The 18,933-nt window shown below is 50.1% G+C and overlaps 1 protein-coding gene across 3 annotated transcripts in view; it reads right to left on the reverse strand.

Moving 5' to 3' along the window:
• Window positions 1-328: 328 nt before the first annotated feature.
• Window positions 329-18,933, reverse strand: part of UHMK1 (U2AF homology motif kinase 1) — a 37,651-nt gene continuing 19,046 nt past the window's right edge. The window contains exons 6-9 of one of the 3 annotated variants that reach the window (XM_073356226.2): window positions 15,719-15,817; window positions 13,159-13,247; window positions 12,535-12,607; window positions 329-863 (exon numbers count right to left, since the gene is read on the reverse strand). In XM_073356226.2, coding sequence (XP_073212327.1) covers window positions 823-863; window positions 12,535-12,607; window positions 13,159-13,247; window positions 15,719-15,817 — 302 coding nt within the window. In that variant the 3' untranslated portion in view covers window positions 329-822. Of the gene's footprint in view, window positions 864-3,957; window positions 12,608-13,158; window positions 13,248-15,718; window positions 15,818-18,933 lie in introns of those variants that run through there. The other 2 variants (XM_073356227.2, XM_073356224.2) reach the window with 2 other exon arrangements.

The following is an 18,933-nucleotide window of genomic DNA, read 5'->3' on the forward strand; positions in this document are numbered from 1 at the left end:
GATGTAAACATGTTAAGTGGAAGCCATTAAGGGGGCTTCAGAACCAATGAACTGTGAATGGATTTGCTTACCGGAAAGCCCTCCTGTGTACCTGTTTTCTAGCTCCTAGGTAATGAAGAAGGAGGGCTTACAGTGACATGTGATCACGTCACCTGAACTGGAATCCATCTTAAACCTGGTGCTTTTCCATTTAGAAGGAGGGGTGGGGATCCAGAGAGACAGAAGATTCCCGCCTTGTGCCAAAGCTATAAAAGGGGGTGGAAGAGAACAAAGGAGGTGGCCAGGCATGAAAAACCCCTAGTTACCACCTGAGCTGGAACTAACAAGAACTGTACCAGGTGAAAGGATTGGGCCCAGACTAAGAAGACGTCTAGTCTGTGAAAGCAGCTTATTGGAACATCTCTGAGGGTGAGATTTACTTGTATTCAGTTTCTTAAATGTATTAGGCTTAGACTTGTGTGTTTCGTTTTATTTTGCTTGGTAACTTACTTTGTTCTGTCTGTTATTACTTGAAACCACTTAAATCCTACATTTTATACTTAATAAAATCACGTTCGTTTATTAATTAACCCAGAGTAAGTGATTAATATCTGGGGAGCAAACAGCTGTGCATATCTCTCTATCAGTGTTATAGAGGGTGGAAAATGTATGAGTTTACCCTGTATAAGCTTCAGATAGAGTAAAATCGATTTGTTTGGGGTTTGGATCCCATTGGGAGCCGGGTGTCTGGGTGCTGGAGACAGGAGCACTTGCTGAGCTGGTTTCAGTTAAGTCGGCAGCTTTGGGGGAGTGGTTCAGATCCCGGGTCTGTGTTGAAGCAGGCTAGTGTGTCTGGCTCACCAAGACGGTTCTGGAGTCCCAAGCTGGCAAAGAAAACAGGCTCAGAGCTAGTTGCAGCACATCCGGCGACAGTCCCAAGAGGGTCTCTGTGACAAAATCCATCACACCCACATCTGTTCATTGTTCCATTTCTCCCAGGGGTCAGAGTGAATCATGTTGGTTTGCCTGATGCTCCCCAACTGCGTGCAGAGTGGCAGGCAGGGGGAGAAAGGAGGGTCTAGGGAAGGAGGTCTCGCTCAGCTCCACAAATGGCACTAAACAGCAGGGAGAGAAGGGCAGTCTTTGCTTCACAGGTGCAGAGGGTCTGGCCGAGTCACAGGCTGCGCTCCATGCACACAGCACAGTCAACATGCTGTCCCCTTTGGGCTGGGGCCCACCCCCTACCTCCAGTCTCTCAGCACCACTACACCAGAGGCCTCCTCCCTCCTTGATGCCCCTATGCTGGTTCTGGGCATGCTGATGAGACACCTTGGCTGCTGGTGCTGCTATGCGACCTGTTGCTCAGGATGGGCGTGAGGGACCTGCTCACGCTCACCTCCCCAAAGCACCCACCAGCTGCCCCCGGCAGGAGCATGAACAAGTGCTCTCATTCCCTATTGCTGCTGCTCTACCCGTCCCTACTGATTGCTCCAAGGATCATGCCTGCAAGGCAGGAGATGTGCCCCACTGACTATGTGGGCTGAGGCAGGCCGAGCCTTTCTCTAAACTGTTGTCTTCCAGCCAGCCAGAGCCCAGCTGCTGGGAGGAGGGGACTGAGCTGGAGCTTTTCTCTAGGGCAGAGCCAAAAGAACCCTGTGGGACAACTCTGGGCAGGGGCACCAGAGCCATTTGGGTTGTGAGGGAGGGGAGCCACTGGCTCACTGGTGCTGGGGAAAAGGGCAGAGGAGGCCCAGTTGCTCAGGACTGGGGCCAGGCCAAATGTCAATTTACCTGGAAACAGTCAAGCTTGGTTCTCCCTCCTCAAATACTGTAATACTGTCTCTGCAGGCAAACTGCCTCCAGTTCCAGCTGGGGACACACCCAGGCCCCTGCCGTCGGGGCCTCGCATTGGTCAGTGAACGATCCTATTGGTGACGCAGGAGGATAATGTGGCTGGGCAGACTCAGCTGGGCCCGCAGGAGCAGGGCTGAGAGCATGCAGGGCAGAGCCAGGAGTGCTCCGACACTGGCATGGTGCTGACTCCCCCCCACACGTTGGAATTAAAGTGCACCCTGGGCCCACAGGGGGTGGGAACGGCCAGTTACTGCTGTGGCTCTGCCTTGCGGCAATTTCCAGTTGTGGGATTTGCTGCCTGAGCTCTGGCCGTAAGGAGAAAGCTCTCCAGTACTGCTGCTTCTCCAGCAAACTGGGCAACCTTTCCCCAAGGTCAGCAAGCACCTGCCTGCCTGAGGGCTGCTGCCTGGGCTGCCCATCTGAGCCTGCCAAACACGCCCATGCTTGGATGATTCCTTTCGCTGTCCCAGCACTGACGTTCTGCTGCAGATATTCTGAACGTTCTGCTTCCTCAGTGGTAGGGCAGCGCCCTGTGCAGAACAGCAGTAATATTAGTTACCAAGTGGCCAGAAAGCAAAAGGCCCCTCTGTGACCTGACCTACCCACCCTGCAGAATCTGGCTTTCCTCAGGCAAGAAGAGGAACTTACCCACAGTGAGACCACACACCTAGTACAGTGCTGCTCTTTGAGTGACCCACTCACAACACCACTTCTTGGGCTGTCCTAGTACGCAGGGACAGTTGCGAGTTAAGGAGCCAAAAGACAAGGACAAAGCACAAATCAACCATGCGACAGAAAAAAAAAATCATACAAAGCTTATAAGCTGACTTCTCAGCTGAAGCTTCCCTTTGCTGTGCACTTTATTCTGGTCTCAGGTGCATGTACCACCCCAAGGGCCTGCTTCATGTTTACAGCACGCTGATTTAATCCCTACAGCTGAAACTCAAGGCATCAATCCCTCCTCTTCCCCCTTCAGTTTCTTTGCTCAGTGACTGAACCGTGTAATGGTGCTTTGTTTTAGAAGAGGGGGAGGAAATACAGCTGTTAGGGCAGCATTTCCTATTGCCCAGTGACTGTAGTGGTCTGCACAGACATGCCCACTGTGTTTCAGGTGTGTTCAGCAAAGCCACTGCTGTTAGTGGAGAGGGTACTCTCCCTCCTTGTACTAGGATATTCCTTGACACACCACGTTCAGATGGAGGTATGACTGAAAGCATGCGTCATTAGAAATGTTAGGGTAAAATATAACTAATGTAATTAACCCAAGAACAAGGACTACAAATACAGGAAATTGAGAGCTGAGGTACAACCTAAATCCAAACATGTCAAGGTCTAGAACTGCACAGTCAGGGTAGCCAAACAACTTTAGCTCTGCTCTGCAGTGACTTCCCATTACAGCCATATGAATGACTAGGACGAAGGTATTTAGCATATGGGGTCCCAGATTAGATCACACTGAGGTTATGTCTACACTACCACAGTAAGTTGACCTACTCTACGCAACTCCAGGTATGTAAATAACGTAGCTGGAGTCGATGTACCTTAGGTCTAGTTACTGCGGGGCCTACATCATGGGTGGGGGGTGTCGATGGGAGAAAATCTCCTGTCAATTTACCTTACTCTTCTGTCAGGGGTAGAGTACAGAGGGTCGACTGGAGAGCAATCTGCAGTCAATTTGGTGGGTGTTACTAGACCTGCTAAATCAAGCGCCAGTGGATCGATCTCAGAGTGTGATCCCCACTGTAGTATAGACCTGCCCTGAGTTTTAGAGCCAGCAGCTTTTCTCTCCTCACTGCCCTTCCCCCACCACTACAGGGCAGAGTTAAAGCTGAAGTTTGAAAAGGCAGGCCTGGCTCCCTAAAGGGACTGAGGTGTTGTGACTGCTTTGCAATGACTAACTATATAGGTGCCTACAAAAGTCACAGGAACACACTGGGATCCTCACAGCCTGAGTTTGACATCTAGACGCCCTGTACAAGGAATGGGGGGGAAGAGAGGAGCCTAAGAAGGGGATTTGCAAAAAGCCAGCACACTAGGCAGGGAACCTCCGAAGCTAGCCAATCAGAGAGCCCATAACATGGTATTTCAACAATGCTTGGTTTCAGAAAGACTGAATGAATTAACTTCTTTGTAGTGAAGCTTTATTTTTTTAAATCACCTTTATCAAGCACACATCAGCTCAGCAAAAGTGCATAACGAGATACATCAGTTTAGATCTAATCTGAACAAAGGCATGTGTTTACAGACCAGATTACAGCAAAAAGGAAAGATAAGGAACAGGCTAAGAGACTATCACAGTAGATGTAGTGCTCCCATGAAGAGTGGATGGAGGCTAGTGCGGAGCAAAATTAAACCAGCTCGGGCTTGTGTTTGGTTTGAGGAGTAACCGGCAGCGAATAGCTACACTGCTCTTCAACCAGAATCACAGCCTTTGCATCTCCTGACAAACAGGCTGCAGAGTGTTTGCATCTCTGAGTGCTGCTATACAGCTACCTTGGGGTGTCAGTGGAGTAGCCTCTAGGTCACAGTCTGGCACAGGAGTAATCAGGGGGTCATTAGTCAGTACCACATAATGGAGAGCTAAGGCAGGTTCCCCTTCTTTAGGAACATCAGCCAGAAACCAAGCTGGACCTAATGGATCTTTCCAGCATGAGCTGTGGCACATTGCGGTGTAGTTGAGGATTGTACAGCACAAGCAGGTTCCCTCCCATTGGCTTTGGTTCATCATCTCTCTCCAGTTGCTGTATCAGCAGTTGGACTGCCTGAGCACAGGTAGCAGACTTCCATTCCAGGAGCCTGCTGGTCACTGGAGATGGCACAAGCTCACAGAACGCGATGTGACCCCAGAGAGGGGAGCACCCCTGGCTCTCAAATATTTTTGAACACCATGCATGGGCGGAAGCAATGTGAGAAAATCAGAGCAAAACCAGGGCCGTGCTCTCATATCACGTACAGAAGAGGCTTGCCTTCAGCTCAGGTTTGACATTTTTTGCCTGATTAGGTTGCCAGATTTGGACGAGGCCAAGAAACAGTTACATCCAAACATTTTAATGTCAACGCACACTTGGGAGGGAGCAGATGGTTTCAAACACTCCTGTTGTATGATCCCAAGGAAATCTACACAGACAAGAGCACACTGCACATTCCCTCAAGTTCTCTTCTTAACCAGGACTCAGTGATACTGCTGGTCCCACACCATTGCCTTGATTTCCCTATGGAAACAGTTTACAAGGAAAGTGTTCCAACAGGTAACCCTATAAATCGTGCCTGGGTTCAGAGCCAAGATGGGCTCCTTCCCTCTCCTGCTTCAGCACCGTGACAATGGCTCTGTAGGCCAAACCAGGGTCTCAGTTCTACACGAGCAATGCTACAACCTCCAATGGATTGGCAGAGGTGCTAGGGACAAGAGCAGAGTCAATTCTGTTGCTGCACAAAGAGGAAAAGTATTCAGCTCACTAGTTCTTCTATCACCTCCCAGGGAGGTGGAGTACTCACCTCGATGGGAGAGCCACCCCCATCACTGTAGTAAGGGTCTGCTCTTAAACTGCTCTAGAGCTGCAGCGGTGCTGCTGACGTGGTTTAAGTGTAGGCATAGCCTAAGCTAGGAGCACATTCATCATTTCAAGGCTAGAGTCATACTTCAATACTAACTAGACAGGGCCCCAAAATATTCTGGGGAGGGATTTCCACTGGCCCAGCAGTTTAAAAAAAAAGAAAAAAAGAAAAAAGACATGGAACCAATATTTCTGTTGTTTGCAGGCTTGTGGCCTTGTTGGTCCCAGGATCTGAGAGAGAGGAGGTGGGGGAGGGAATCTCTTTTATTAGACCATCTCCACTTGGTGAGAGACAGGTTTAGAGCTGCACAGGGCTTTTCAGATATGCTCTGAGTAGCTCCGAAGCTTGTGTCTCAGCAGCAGAAGTTGGTCCCATAAAATATTACCTCCCCATCCTTGTCCCTCATCAATATGAGGACAGGTTAGGGAACACCAGTTTCTGCCTCTCCCCTAACACAGCTGCACTGAACCCCACAAGCAATGAGCTGTTAAAGTAGACACACCTCTACTTACAGTTACACTTAGGCAGATTTTTTCCAAGACACTGTTTACTGCCCACAGCTTGTGCCTTGCTGCTTCACAGTTACCAGTCACATTGCTCTGTACACTAAGTCCCGCATTATGGACAAGGTAGCCTAGAGGACAGAGTGGTTAAGAAAGCACAGGTATTTTGTTAGTTAGCTAGTTTAGCGTAATAAGAGCAATGGTCTCCACTTGTTCCAGTCTCTAGCAGGCAAAGCAAACACCAACCCAGTGATAGTATTACAGAAGTGCGCTGCATGCCAGCGCCAGGCCCATTTTAGTGCAAACACTGTCAGAAATCCATCCAAAGTGCACTTCATTGCTGGTGAAGTCTCCCTGCCCCTCACGCAGGTCAGACTCCATTCAAAGGACCTCAAAGAATAAATCAGAGCTTCATTCAAAGGTCACCTGGTATCCTTTCCCCACTACCCCAGCAATACAAACCCCACCAGTGACATGTGAAAATCCTGCCTGAAGCATCACGTGCTGCAGAGATTGGGAGGGGTGGGGGGGTTCGGCCATTGTTCTGCTCTAGTCCAGACAACTCTTGTACAAACCGCAGCAGGAGCTGGGTGATGCCCATTGTCCTGACTGGCCAGGAGACTGTTGCCCCGGCTGAGAGCTTCCCTCTGCCGACCCAATCTCCCTTGTACAAACCGGTGACAGCATTTCACTCCACTCCCTCTCCGTGCACGTATCCCTCTGCCCCAAACACTCCTTTGTTGACTGTCTCAGCACAACCATGGAAAGTGAACTCTATCTGCTGCCCTGATTTTCTCCCCATTTCACTGAACCCCTGGAAGTCTCCTACATATTCCAACAGTATTGTGCTACAAGCACAGCATTGCATCTATGGCTGACATCTTTCCTCAGCACATTGGCAGCGCATGAGCTGATGCTCCATTCTTTTCTCTTTGCTGACGCAGTATTGCACTATCCCAAAGGTCACGTCTAATTGACCATAAGTCCCTAAAGACTGTGTGCCATGGCTATTAGCCAGCTTTATACCTATACCTAGGCCCATCATGCCCATGTTAAACTACATTAGTGGAATGCATTTTACGTATGGCTATTCGTGAATAAATATCTTCTACTCCACATTCACCACCCTGAGAGCAATCAGTGAAGTTGCGAGAGGTTCTTGGTGGAGAACAGTCTTAGCTGAAGGTTATGGGCACTACAAAGCCCTCTAGAGCACGAACATGGTATATAATATGGGAACTTCAGAGTCTGAGCCGCCACTGAATGTCTGATGGCCAGCAGGATCTAACAAACATGGCACAGATAGAGGATCAACAATTTCCCAGTACACCTGCTCTACGTGGTCCCAGAATTCCCAGAGGTTAGGACTGAAGCTGTGATGTCTGCACACGATACTTTCAGGCACAGAACTACACACGCCAGAGCAGAACAATAGGCTGCAAAGGGCTGGGATGAGAACATGACAGCTCACAGGGCAGAGACTTGAGGCACTGGAGATCAACGAAGAGCATCCAAGATCTCCAGAATCAAGTCCTGGTTTCTTCTTTGGAGAGCTTGAAGTACCTGACTCAGCAATCAGCTCTCCTTGAAGTGGCCACACAGCATTGTAACATTGATTGATGTACGCATGTAGCACATGATAGTCCCGTCTGGCTGAATCCCACTTGCCCAGTCTGAGCATGGCCAATGCAGCAGAAACTACGTTTTCATTTTAGAGTATTTTTCTAGTCCTGCTGGTTGGAGGGAAAACCTTAAATGAGAATGAAGTGTGAATAGTGCAGCGGCTGCTGTTACGAAACAGGGCCTTTAGGGGGAGCTCCATCTCTTGTCTCAGCACTAGTCAATGGAGGAGTCATGGCAAGCCCTTACTACCCACCCCAGACTCCTCCTAGCTGGCGCCCCCTCCCTAGGCCCAGGCAAGGAGAGTTACTGTAGGTACATGACACTGAATCCACCATGCCAGAGGAAGCAGAGCAGGGATGAGGAGACAGGAGACTCCTGCCAGCGGGGAAACCTTGAGTCCCAGTAGGCTATGGTGGCCGCTGAGCTCTGAAGACACAGAGGCGGGTGATTTGGTGGGGCCAGGGAGAGAACTGCTTTGTCTTGGGGGGCGGGGGGGGGCGGCCAAGGGGAACCTGGGGCAAAGGGGAGGGGAGTGTGGTGGAGTGCGTCTGAGCAAGTGTGGAGTTAGTAGCAGTGAGTGAACGATATAGAGATAGAAGACCAGGAGGGGGCTGATGGTATTTGTGATAAGGGCAGTGTGGTAAGTTTCCCTGATGTTTTACAAGGCTGTAATCGTGCTAAATGTTCTCTTTCATCCCTAGAGCCATGTTCAGCTCCAAGGAGATACAGACTGTGCCCAGCAAGCTGGGGTTCTGCACGGCATATAACCAGGGTGAGAGCAGGCCAGAGACACTGGTAGGAATGGAATGGCTTGGCTGCCAAGAGAGCTGTGTCTACACGGACCCCAGCTCTGAGCAAAAAGCTCAGCTGAAAAGTGCTTTGGCAGCAGCGTTCTTTGGCTATGTCTACACTAGCACTTCTGTCCATCAGGGGTGTGAAAAAACAGCACCTTGACCGACATAAGTTACACTGACGGAAGCGCCGGTGTGGACGCGCTCCTGCCGACTTACCTACTGCCACTCATTGGGGCTGGTTTAATTATGTTGACGGGAGAGCTCTCTCCTGCGGGCATAGAGCAGGTACACAGGAGGCCTTACAGTGCAGCTGCAGCAGTACAGCAGTGCAGCTGTAAGGTCTGTAGTGTAGACGTGGCCTGTGTGCACAGCCTGTTTGGAAACCAGAGAAAGTGAGAGTTGCCAGGGATCAGTCAATGAACAGGAGAGCTAATGCATTTGCTTATAATGGGGGCCTGGCTCTGCTATGATCCATCAGTACAGGAGACAGACTCCTGCTGCCTTTAATCATGCTCAAGTGCCACCGCAGTCATAGGTACACCCATCAACATGCTCTTCCGAGAGACCTGGTTTTAACCCGACGGCTCCACAGCAAGGCTCAAAGGCAAACAGGAAAGCCATGTGTAAAGACGACCAAGGGCTTACTCGGTGGGTGCTTGGGAAGGCTTCCCTCCAACACAGTGTTGGTTCTGCTTTAGCAATGTTTGTATGTAGCTGAAGTCACAGAGGGAGGTTAGGGAGCAGAATGTAAAGGCTCACACTGGGGTGTGGCCAGGACTAACATCCAGAAACAAATTCCTAGGATCCTTACTGGCTCAGGCCCTGCTTTCCCAGGGCATCCAAAAGACAAAAGCTTGTAAAAGTGGTTTGCATTTTGCAGGTTTATTTGGTTCAAATCTATTAAAGCTATTAAACAAAGACCCAGCCAGCATCTTTGGTAGCTAGCTCAGCCAAAATGAACAAGAATGTCCTCTATGCTCCACCATGAAGCCCCATCTACCCTCTAGGGGTTAGTAACGGCTTGGCTCTACTACTTAGAACAGGCGCCTAACAAAACCGGGCCTTGTAAAGGAGTGAAGCTGGGATCCAGTTAGCAAAGCACCCAAGCCCCAGCACTGTGTGGCCTGGAAATGGCCAGTTTTGGGAAGCAGCCGCTGTCTCCCACCCCGCTGTACAATCCTTCACCTACTCATTACATCCCACACAGGCTTAGCTGGGCCTCCGAATTTGTAAGATACTCCAAGGTCAAGGTGAGTCTCTAGGTCATAGGAGATGGGCCCCTGGGACAGGAAATGGGATTCCAGTCTCCTAATAAATTGTTATTTTGACTTTTGCTTCTGTTTCTGCATCCTGTAGGGGGCACAGAGTTCAGGTGGGCAAGACAGTGACTGAGCGAAGGCATGTCTGGCACTGGGGGAGTGGCTGAACCCTGTAACTCTGACAGGGTATGGTCAGCCCTGAATGGGGTATTGGGGGGGTGGGGGGGGAGAAGAAGAAGAGACAGACCCAGCACAGCCTGTTCCAAATTTCAGTCAGAATGGGGACATGGAAATCAAGGAATGCTGGGCAAAGCTGGGGGACAGAGACTGCCTCCTTCCCAGCAAGGGAGAGACCCATGATGGGGCACAACCTCGGGGAGCTTTCTGCTAGAGAGCTGGGGGGAGTGGTGGTGCTTGTCAAGGTCTCCCCAGGCACACAGCCCACATGGGGTACACAAGTGGACTGCCCTCGGGGCAGCCAATGGCTGGCGAAAAGGCCCCAAAGGGGTGGGGCATGGTCTGACAGCCAGAGAGATGGACAGACCTGAGGGAGTCTTGGGGGCCTCTCTGACATGGAGACTGGCTGAGAGGGAGCAAATCCCAAGGGGGCGGGGGGGGGGGGGGGAAGGTTCGCTGGACTGTGGGGCCAAATTGCCCCCTCCGTCAGGCAGACTGAGGAGACGCCAGTGACCTGCTCCCCAAGGAAAGCTCCCTGTCCCTGCGACATCGGGGCTGGCGTGTGGCTGGATCCCATTGACACTCTCCCAGGAAGGAAGTGTTGGGTTTCCCAAACAAGGCCCGTTTCCATGGGGATGGTGAAGCAGTGCTCCCTCCAGAGCCAGCTGCTTCAGGCCACCGCAAGGTGTGCTGTGGCTATGCCTGGGTGCCCATCAGGGCTGGGGGTGGGCAAGGAGAGGTTTAGCATGGGGACACTTTATGCATCTCAAGGTAGGTATCTAGATGACGGAGCACTTAAAGGTACCATGGACAAAACATTGCATCTTCCCCACCCCTGCTCTGTGCTAGCCAGGCACCCCATGGTCCCTTTGCACTCCTGGGTACCCCCATCCTGGGTTCCTGCCACACCTGTGCATGCCCTGTTGTCTCCTCCTCACGGCCCCTTTCTGTGCTCCCATCACCCCCTCCCCCCATGCATGCCCTTTCCCAAGCCCATGCCACCCCTCTATGTGCTCTCCAGTCCATACCCCCATCCTTCCTCACAGCCCTCCCATCACAGCACAGCTCACCCAGCCAGAGCTAGTCAGCCTTGGGGAGGGTCACATTTAAACAGGATGGTCTGGGTCTAAGCAGAGTGTGAACATGAGTGTGAAGTCAGGCCAGCTGACAATGATTTGAACAGGGCCATCTTCACATACAGAGTGTTGGAATGTTGTGTTAATTAACAGGATGATATCATCAGTGCAGACAGCTCTTGTTGTCCTCCCCCTGTGGCTCAGCCTGGCAGACAGCAGCAGACAGGACAGTAGCACTGCAGTTTAAACTACTAGCTTTCCTGTTAAGAGAGAGAAGCAGTGACGCGGTCCACATTCAATCTGTTTCTTTCCTAACAGCATTCAACTAGTGTGCTTGCTAACCCCACAGTCCCTCTGGCACTAGAATGCATCACCCTGGAGGAGGCCCTTAGCAGTCAAGTAGGATTATTTCAAGGATCCTTGTTCTAAAGGATCTTGGATTGTCTCAGGCCCTTTGTGTACCCTATGAAGAGCCAAAAGTGTCAGTGCTTCCTGCTTACTACCACAATTCCAACAGATCAACACTGGCTAAAGCAAAAAAACAACACACATGCTACAACAGAAGCCAAACAAGGAAACGACAACAGGTACAAATTTGCTCCCCCTTTAAAGTCTTCAGAATAGACATCCTGCTGAGTTCTTGAAAGGAATGCTGTGCACTCTAGCACACCCTTAAAGAATCCTGCTGGCTGGGGAATGCCTCCACATTATGCACTCTTTGGCACCGATACTAAGAGCAATGGACGTCAGCTGCGATAGATGACTCCATACTGCAGGCAATGTGTAACCTCTAGATTACATGGTGTTACAGGGGTCAGGACTAACACTGGTCCTTTCCCCAAAGATGCTTAATGGATTCCACATTCACCCAGCCTGTCCATACAAGTGAACTCACGTTGCTGCAGGTGCCCTGATCTCAGACAGCAGTTTGTCTTCACTGACACCGACAATCAGTTTCCCAACAAGACAACAGCTGACACTAGAGCAGAGGAAATTTTATGGGTCTCCCTGGGCCATTTGTCAGTGACAGGGTAACCCCAGAGACCAGATGGTCACTACTTTATGGGGTGGAAAGACCTGAAGCCTCCAGAGATACAGGGGCTTCTGCTTGTCTTTTTACCTTAGATAACAGGGGAAAAAAAAGTGTAGTCTTCCCTGCTCTTGCTGGAGGGCCTCCTGGGTGTCTCAGAGCATGTGTATGGGGGGGCTCTCACTCCACGATGATGAATATTTAATGGAGAGATCCCTCCCCAAAACATTCGTCAGTCGTTCGTGTCAAGACACTGAAGCAAGATTTTTAACCGTCTGAACCAGACTTAACCTCAATTGCTTAGATAGGGAGTCTCCTGTGATGGCCATGCCACTACTTACTCCAGTCACTTGAGAGCCGTCCAGGGCAGCCAAGAGCCATGTCTCTAATGTAACCAAACAAGCAGAACACAGATCATTTTGAAGTCACATGGGCTACCTTTGTACAGCATAAAGCAGCACTAGAGGGCACAAGCCCAGTTCTGTCCTGTGCAGATCTCCTTTCAAAACTACTCAAAAGCAGGGCTAGGAAGCTCTTTGTACATTCAACTGCAGAACACACTGAAATGAGGAAGAGACGCTGCCGACCTTCCTGATGGCGGCTGCTGCTGCTAGAGCAATGTTTGGTACAGATACCCTCTCTTATAGGCACTCAGGGGGTAAAACGTAGCCACAACAAACTTGCCATCAAACGTCCTTCCAGTGAGCAATTTCTGGGCAGCTTTGGAATCACCAGCATTTGCATATTCAACAAAGACCTGGAAAGACAGAGACAAGACCGTCACTGCCGCTGTGTCACAGACCCCAGGGATTTCATCCATCACCCATTGATTGGGTAAGTTTGGCTTTATTCCTCTCCTGCTTAGTGAGGAATTATCCCTAACGAACTGCTTTCCTCGCCTGTAGCTCCAGAGTGCCCTCAGCAGACCCCATGGGACTAGAACAGCAGGGGAGGGGGTCACACAGTCCCTGAGTCTGTAGGGAGGGACAGTTAAGATTCTACCTACCATTCCTCATTTCTCTGGACTAGATATTTAGCGAGTTGGGAGATAGTTACCTGGTGCTGAACATCTTAACACACCCCTTTCTCACCCCACTTTCCTCATCCTCCGCCCTGTACCCCAAACCCTCCCCTAAAACTAGTCTGGCATCTCCTAGGCTAGGAAACACTGACCCACCTTGCCAAATTCATGCTGCTGCACAACAGAACCAGGTACTTCTAGTTGCACAGCACTGCCCTCATCCAACATTAATGACAGACAGTGAGGCTGGTAGTGTAAATATCAAGCCCCTTCCCCTCCACACTTACTTGGCCTTTGCCAGGATTCTCCTTTGGAACAAGCATGGATACCACCGGGCCGTATTTCTGACACTCCTCTCGTATGTCTTCCAGCACATCTGAGGGAAGAGAAAGCCATGTGTATGGGCGGGGTGGGGGTGTGCGTGGTCTCACTCTAGCCTGTGCTTGGCACACTAGGGCAATCCAACCATGCGGAATGTGGGCAGCCCTGGCTGAGTCTGGATCAGTCACTTCTGACAGTACACTTAATTCTCCTGCTTTGTCTGCGTACACCAGAGACTGTCCCAACGTTTGAGTGAGCTGGAACCTGGATGGAGCTGGCTTGGCGGGTTAAGACTGAGAGAATCCTGGCAGGGAGAGAGAAGGCGTGCCAGGGGCTGGACAGATAGTGAACTGACTTGCCCAAGCACTAAGCCAGCACTGGAGAGTTCTCATGATGGACTGAAATGCCACCTCAATAAAAATGACTTGCCCAAATACCCTCCAGTTTGGTGAAAAAATTCTCTGCTGGCCCCTGGTTTGAAACTGGCAGAACTTCTGCTGCAAGTTTTGAGGAAGGGGCAATATCAGGGTTAGCCTACAGAACGTCTGCCATTGCTCCTTAAGAACACATACTGGAAGGATGCACTGGGCCTACAGGAGGGAATTTCAGAGAGCAGCCATCCAGCTCTCCCCACCCTTCATATCTTCATACCTACTCCACTTCCCCCGATCTATAGGATCTTCTGCAGATCTCACTAGGCGCAGGAGCAGCCAAGTGCTCAATGTGGCCCACAGTAGCTCCTACAGATTTTAAAGAGGCCAGTCTGGGACCAAAAACAAGAGTCCTGGGAGAGAACCTGGGGAAGCAGGTGGCAAACAGGGAGGCCAGCTGGGGAGCCAGGGAGTCTGCTCAGCTAGCGTGCTCTCCATGAACTCTGCACTGTGTTGGGAGGGAGGCCCTAGGGAGCACAGGATCTCTGGGGTGCTACGGGGAGCATGAAGTCCAGCTCCAGCTCCCTCCTGCTACCCACTTGGGCACATGGTGGTCCTGAGGCACCCTACACTCTTGCATGAATAGTAGATCCTAGAATATCAGGGTTGGAAGGGACCTCAGGAGGTCATCTAGTCCAACCCTCTGCTCAAAGCAGGACCAATCCCCAATTTTTGCCCCAGATCCTTAAATGGCCCCCTCAGGGATTGAGGCAGCAATCCCATCATGGTGCCCAGGAAAGTACTTATCCCATGATCCTCCAGCTCTTCTTGAACCCCATTAACTTCACCTTCCCCACCAGAAGTCAAGCACTGCAGGGAAAGCCTCAATGTGGGGGTGGGGAACTGCCTAGCAGCTGGGGTGCATTGAGCTGGGGTGTCTCAATGACTTTTCTGCTCCATTGCCCTGCTACCTGGGAGGGGCAAAGGCCATGCTGCTGTCTGCCTCCCCTGGTGCTGACTGTCCCCATGCCTGCCCACCAGGAGAGGGAGGCGATTGGAAGACTGCCACAGGAGAAGTACAGGAGCATTTAGACAAAGCTGCTTCTGGGAGGCAGCGGCAACCTGGTGTCAGACCCAGGAGCATGGAGGCTGGGGAGGGGTCATTGCTCTCTGTTCCCAATACACGGCAAGGGGGCTTTTGTACCTGGAGTATTCCCAGCCCCCAGAAATGGCCTGCACTCAGTGGGCCACCCACTGATTCTACTTGTCCCAGAAGCATCAGCAGAAAAACCTTGTTATTTAAAGGGGTCTCTGTTCCAGACAGACAACCTAGAGGGTCTAGCAGAGCGCTATGTCCTTCAGTCACCAAGTCTCTGCTACATCACAGTAGAAACAAGCACTGTCTAAGACAAGGGTGAGAGCCTGGGTCCCCCAGAGGGGAAACACTTGGGGCACTAGTGCCATGGACTAGACACCAGTGGCTGCACTGCTTGCTCAAAGGAATGGGGATCCCTGGTGTGTTCCCAGTCCTGTTCCCTGGTGTGTGCACTCACTGATTGTTTCGCACAGCTAGAAGTTCCATGAGTGCTCTATACTGGGTTATAATGTCACTTAAAGCAGGGAGGAAACCTGGCTGCTACAAGCCAGGCTCTTTGTGAGGAGAGCTCATCCCATACCCTACCCCCCAGAGGGGGCTCTCCTAGCTTTCTCCGAGTGTCTGCACTTTGTACACAACATTGCTAATATCTCACAATACAAATAGGTTATTTTAAATCTTTGCTGATGTCTAAATGACGTGACAACGCATTTCAGCAAACCCCCCTCCTTCCGCCCTGTTCTGCTCATGCAGGAGTCTGGCACCACTTTGACCCATTGATTATGTGCTCAAGCTGCCCTTCTAGCCATCCATGAACTTACTCCAGTCTCCATGTCACCCTCTCTAATCAGCTAGGCCCAGTCTCTTCTCAGAGCATTCTTTGCAACTCCTGCCATCTGGAATAGCCTTCCTGTACCTGTTTCAAATCCCAGCCAAGTTTCTTAGCTCCCTTTTCCTTATGCCTCTAAACTCTCACCCCACTCTGATCCTGACAGCACTCTGGGATGTGGATTTGTATGACAACATTACTGCACTGCAGTCTGTAATACAGATACCAACCTTCATATTCTTCTTCACTCTGAAGAGAAGTGTCATTCAAGACATTGAGCAGCCTTAGCACAGGAGTCGGAAGCATCACCAGATCTTCAATATGGGGAGCTGCTTTGCCACCACCCAGTTCCATGGAAGGAAAGGCATTAAATGGGAAAGCAGGGAGAGGGGAGAAAGGCTGTATCAGTATTTACACTTTTGGAGCTACAGTTCTGTTTCCCCTCACCACATACATGCATTACACCCTGTAGCCATGCTATGTGCATCTGGCCTCAATCTGCAGATTGACCAACCTCCCTTCCAGAGGAAGGCTTTGAGTGCAACCTTTGAGACCCAAAGGTTAGTTTGTCCAGAGACAGTGGCTGAAAGTAATTTTAAAGGCACAGAAGCAGTGTGAATCAAGCCTGAAATTATTGCTATTCATCTTGGATTCAGACATTGACAAGGGCCCCCATGGCCTAGGTAGCTGGACCAGATGTTACTTGTATCACACCTGCTATATATGAAGGGTGGGGGAGTAGCTCCCTTTGATGGACACCCAGCTAGCCTGTTAGCTGTAAAATCCCTTTTGGTCTGTTCTCTGCTTGCTTTACCTGTAAAGGGTTAACAAGCCCACAGGTAAAAGAAAAGGAGTGGGCACCTGACCAAAAGAGCCAATGGGAAGGCTAGAACTTTTAAATTTGGGAAAGAAACTTTCCCTTTGTCTGTTGTTCTCTGGGCTGCAGGGACACAGAGCAGCAATGCTATAAGCAGAAATGCTGTGTAAGGTTTGAACCAGGTATGAAAAAGTATCTTCCATACCTAGAAGAAATAATTTGGGATAGGGAATGTTTAGTTAAACACTGTCAGGTTTATTTCTTATTTTGGCTTGTGGATCTCCTCTGTGCTAACCCCAGATGCTTTTGTTTCCTTGTAACCTTTAAGCTGAACCCCCAAGAAAGCTATTTTGGATACTTAATTTTTGTAATTGTTTCTTTTAAGATCTAGCAAAAGGCCTAAGTTCCAGATGTATTTTCTTTCTTTTTGTTTTTAATAAAATTTACCTTTTTTAAGAACAGGATTGGATTTTTGGTGTCCTAAGAGGTTTGTGCATATGCTGTTTGATTAGCTGGGGGCAACAGCTAATTTTGAGTTTAATACAAGCCTGGAGTGACAAGTATTAATTTTTAAAATCCTTGCGGGCCCCCACTTCCTGCACTCAGAGTGACAGAGTGGGGATTCAGCCTTGATAGCAGGATATAAAGCCCTTCTACCCCGTCCATGAAAGGACAGTTACTCATCTTGTAATTCTACCTCTCTGTACGTTCCATTGCTGCAGAATCCCCACCCGCGGGTACCATGTTCAAGCAGGAGAGGGCCTACACACTCCCTTGATCAGCACAAGCTCCTTCCATTCTCAATGTCATGGCCTCAGTTCCCCCAAGAATACTTGCTGTCAGTTCCTGAATGCATGTGAAGTAAGAGCTCCCTTCCAAATCCAGCTGTGCACAACTACAGCATGAGAACTGCACAATTTATGGTATCAAGGGTGAAAGAAAAGTGCTGGTTTTTTTTAAATGCAACCCTTTGCCTTAGTGTATTCTGGGGAGGTGGAAGGACAGGTGAGTGAGAACCCTGTGTGAGCTCTTCACTGAGCAAAGTAAGCTTCCCTTCTTTAAAGGCAAGTTGCCAAAGGAGTCCCACTTTTGGAGAACAAGAAGCTCAAGGGATGCCTAGAAATCCTGCCATGTGCACTCTTGCTGCAGTGTGACCAGCTAGGACAGCAGGCCAGCACAGAATAGCAAGACCCTAAAGAATGGTTTGTTGTCAAAAGAGAACCAAGACCTCTAACAAACCCTAAAACAACAAGAACCTCCCATGCCTTCAAAGGTATGAGGTGGGGTAAATTCCCTAACAGACCACAAGGCGGATTGTGGATTGAGACCATGGCAGTCTGGCCCACCTTCCCTCAAGGCCCTGATCTGTAGGTTACAGCAGCCAAGAAAGCAAGGAGGCAGTCCCTGGAGCTTTCACTCAGCTCTAACTCTGCCCAGCTAGTTGGGGTCCAGGAAAGGCTTGGAGATGAGCGCCTTTAAGGGCCCTATTCCATGTAAGACATACCCATAGGGCCTTCCCAATTAAAGTGGGAGGGGGCAGCCTCTCTAGGATGGATGCGTAGAGGTGTCAAGGAGAACGTTAACCAGCTAAGCAGCTATCTGTCCTAGAATGACTCCAGACCACCACCACCTTGCTAGGCCTGTGTCAGGAGGTGCTGCAGTCTAGAGCATGAGTGGAAGGAACAAAGAGTTAACAGGCAATGGCTGCTTCCAAAGGGAGCCGATCAATTTAGGAACAAACACTTAAGAGTCACTCCGAATGCAGCGGAGAAGGGGAAGAGCTCCTGTATAAACTACTGGTCAGAGGGCTTGTCTATGTGAACATTTAATTCACAGCAAGCTGGAGTGTGAATCTACCCCCACACTAGCCTGCCATGGACTAAATGTTCATGTGGACTCTGCTGATTCGCATGAACAGTTCGTTAGCATGATTTGATTGAGTCCCATTTCAAAGTGGACTAGATCAAAGTGCACTAATAAACTGTTCATGTGCTTCAGCAGGGTCCATGTGGACAGTTACTCTGCGGTAGGCTAGTATGGGGTAGAGTCACACCCCAACTTGCCATAAATAAAATATTCCTGTAGACAAGCTCTGAGTTTGCTGAGACAGGACTATGAACCTCTCAAACCAGACGCTCAACATCTTTGCGAGGTTCTGACTCACTGGAACGAGTCAGACATGGCTGAGTGGCACCACACCCCATGAATTCTCTCTTGTGACCTGGACGACTCCTTCATGGGTGGCAGGAAGCTACAAGGCATGTAACACTCTGAGCCATGCCCAGAGAGCTTTGTCTTGGCAGGAAGCACTGCCGATCTGGAGTAGCCAGATGCTGAATGACGCTGTGATCATTCCCTCATTGCTATGGGACCAGTCACTGACATCTGCAACTGAACTGAGAGGCAACACGCAGGTAAGTACAGAACTGAAGTCAGATGGTCTCTCACTCCTGGACAGGACCCCTGCTACCAAAGAAATGGAGAACAGGTATACAGGTGCATCTTTTTCTGCTGGACAGAGGACACAGACTGCATGGAACAGCCCAGCACCATGAACTGCCAACTAGCAGCTCCTCCTACAGGTAAATGACAGAGAAATGGCATTTCTCCAGAGACCCACTGTTACCT

This window comes from Lepidochelys kempii, chromosome 8 (assembly GCF_965140285.1).
Source record: "Lepidochelys kempii isolate rLepKem1 chromosome 8, rLepKem1.hap1, whole genome shotgun sequence".
Classification (NCBI taxonomy): domain Eukaryota; kingdom Metazoa; phylum Chordata; order Testudines; family Cheloniidae; genus Lepidochelys; species Lepidochelys kempii.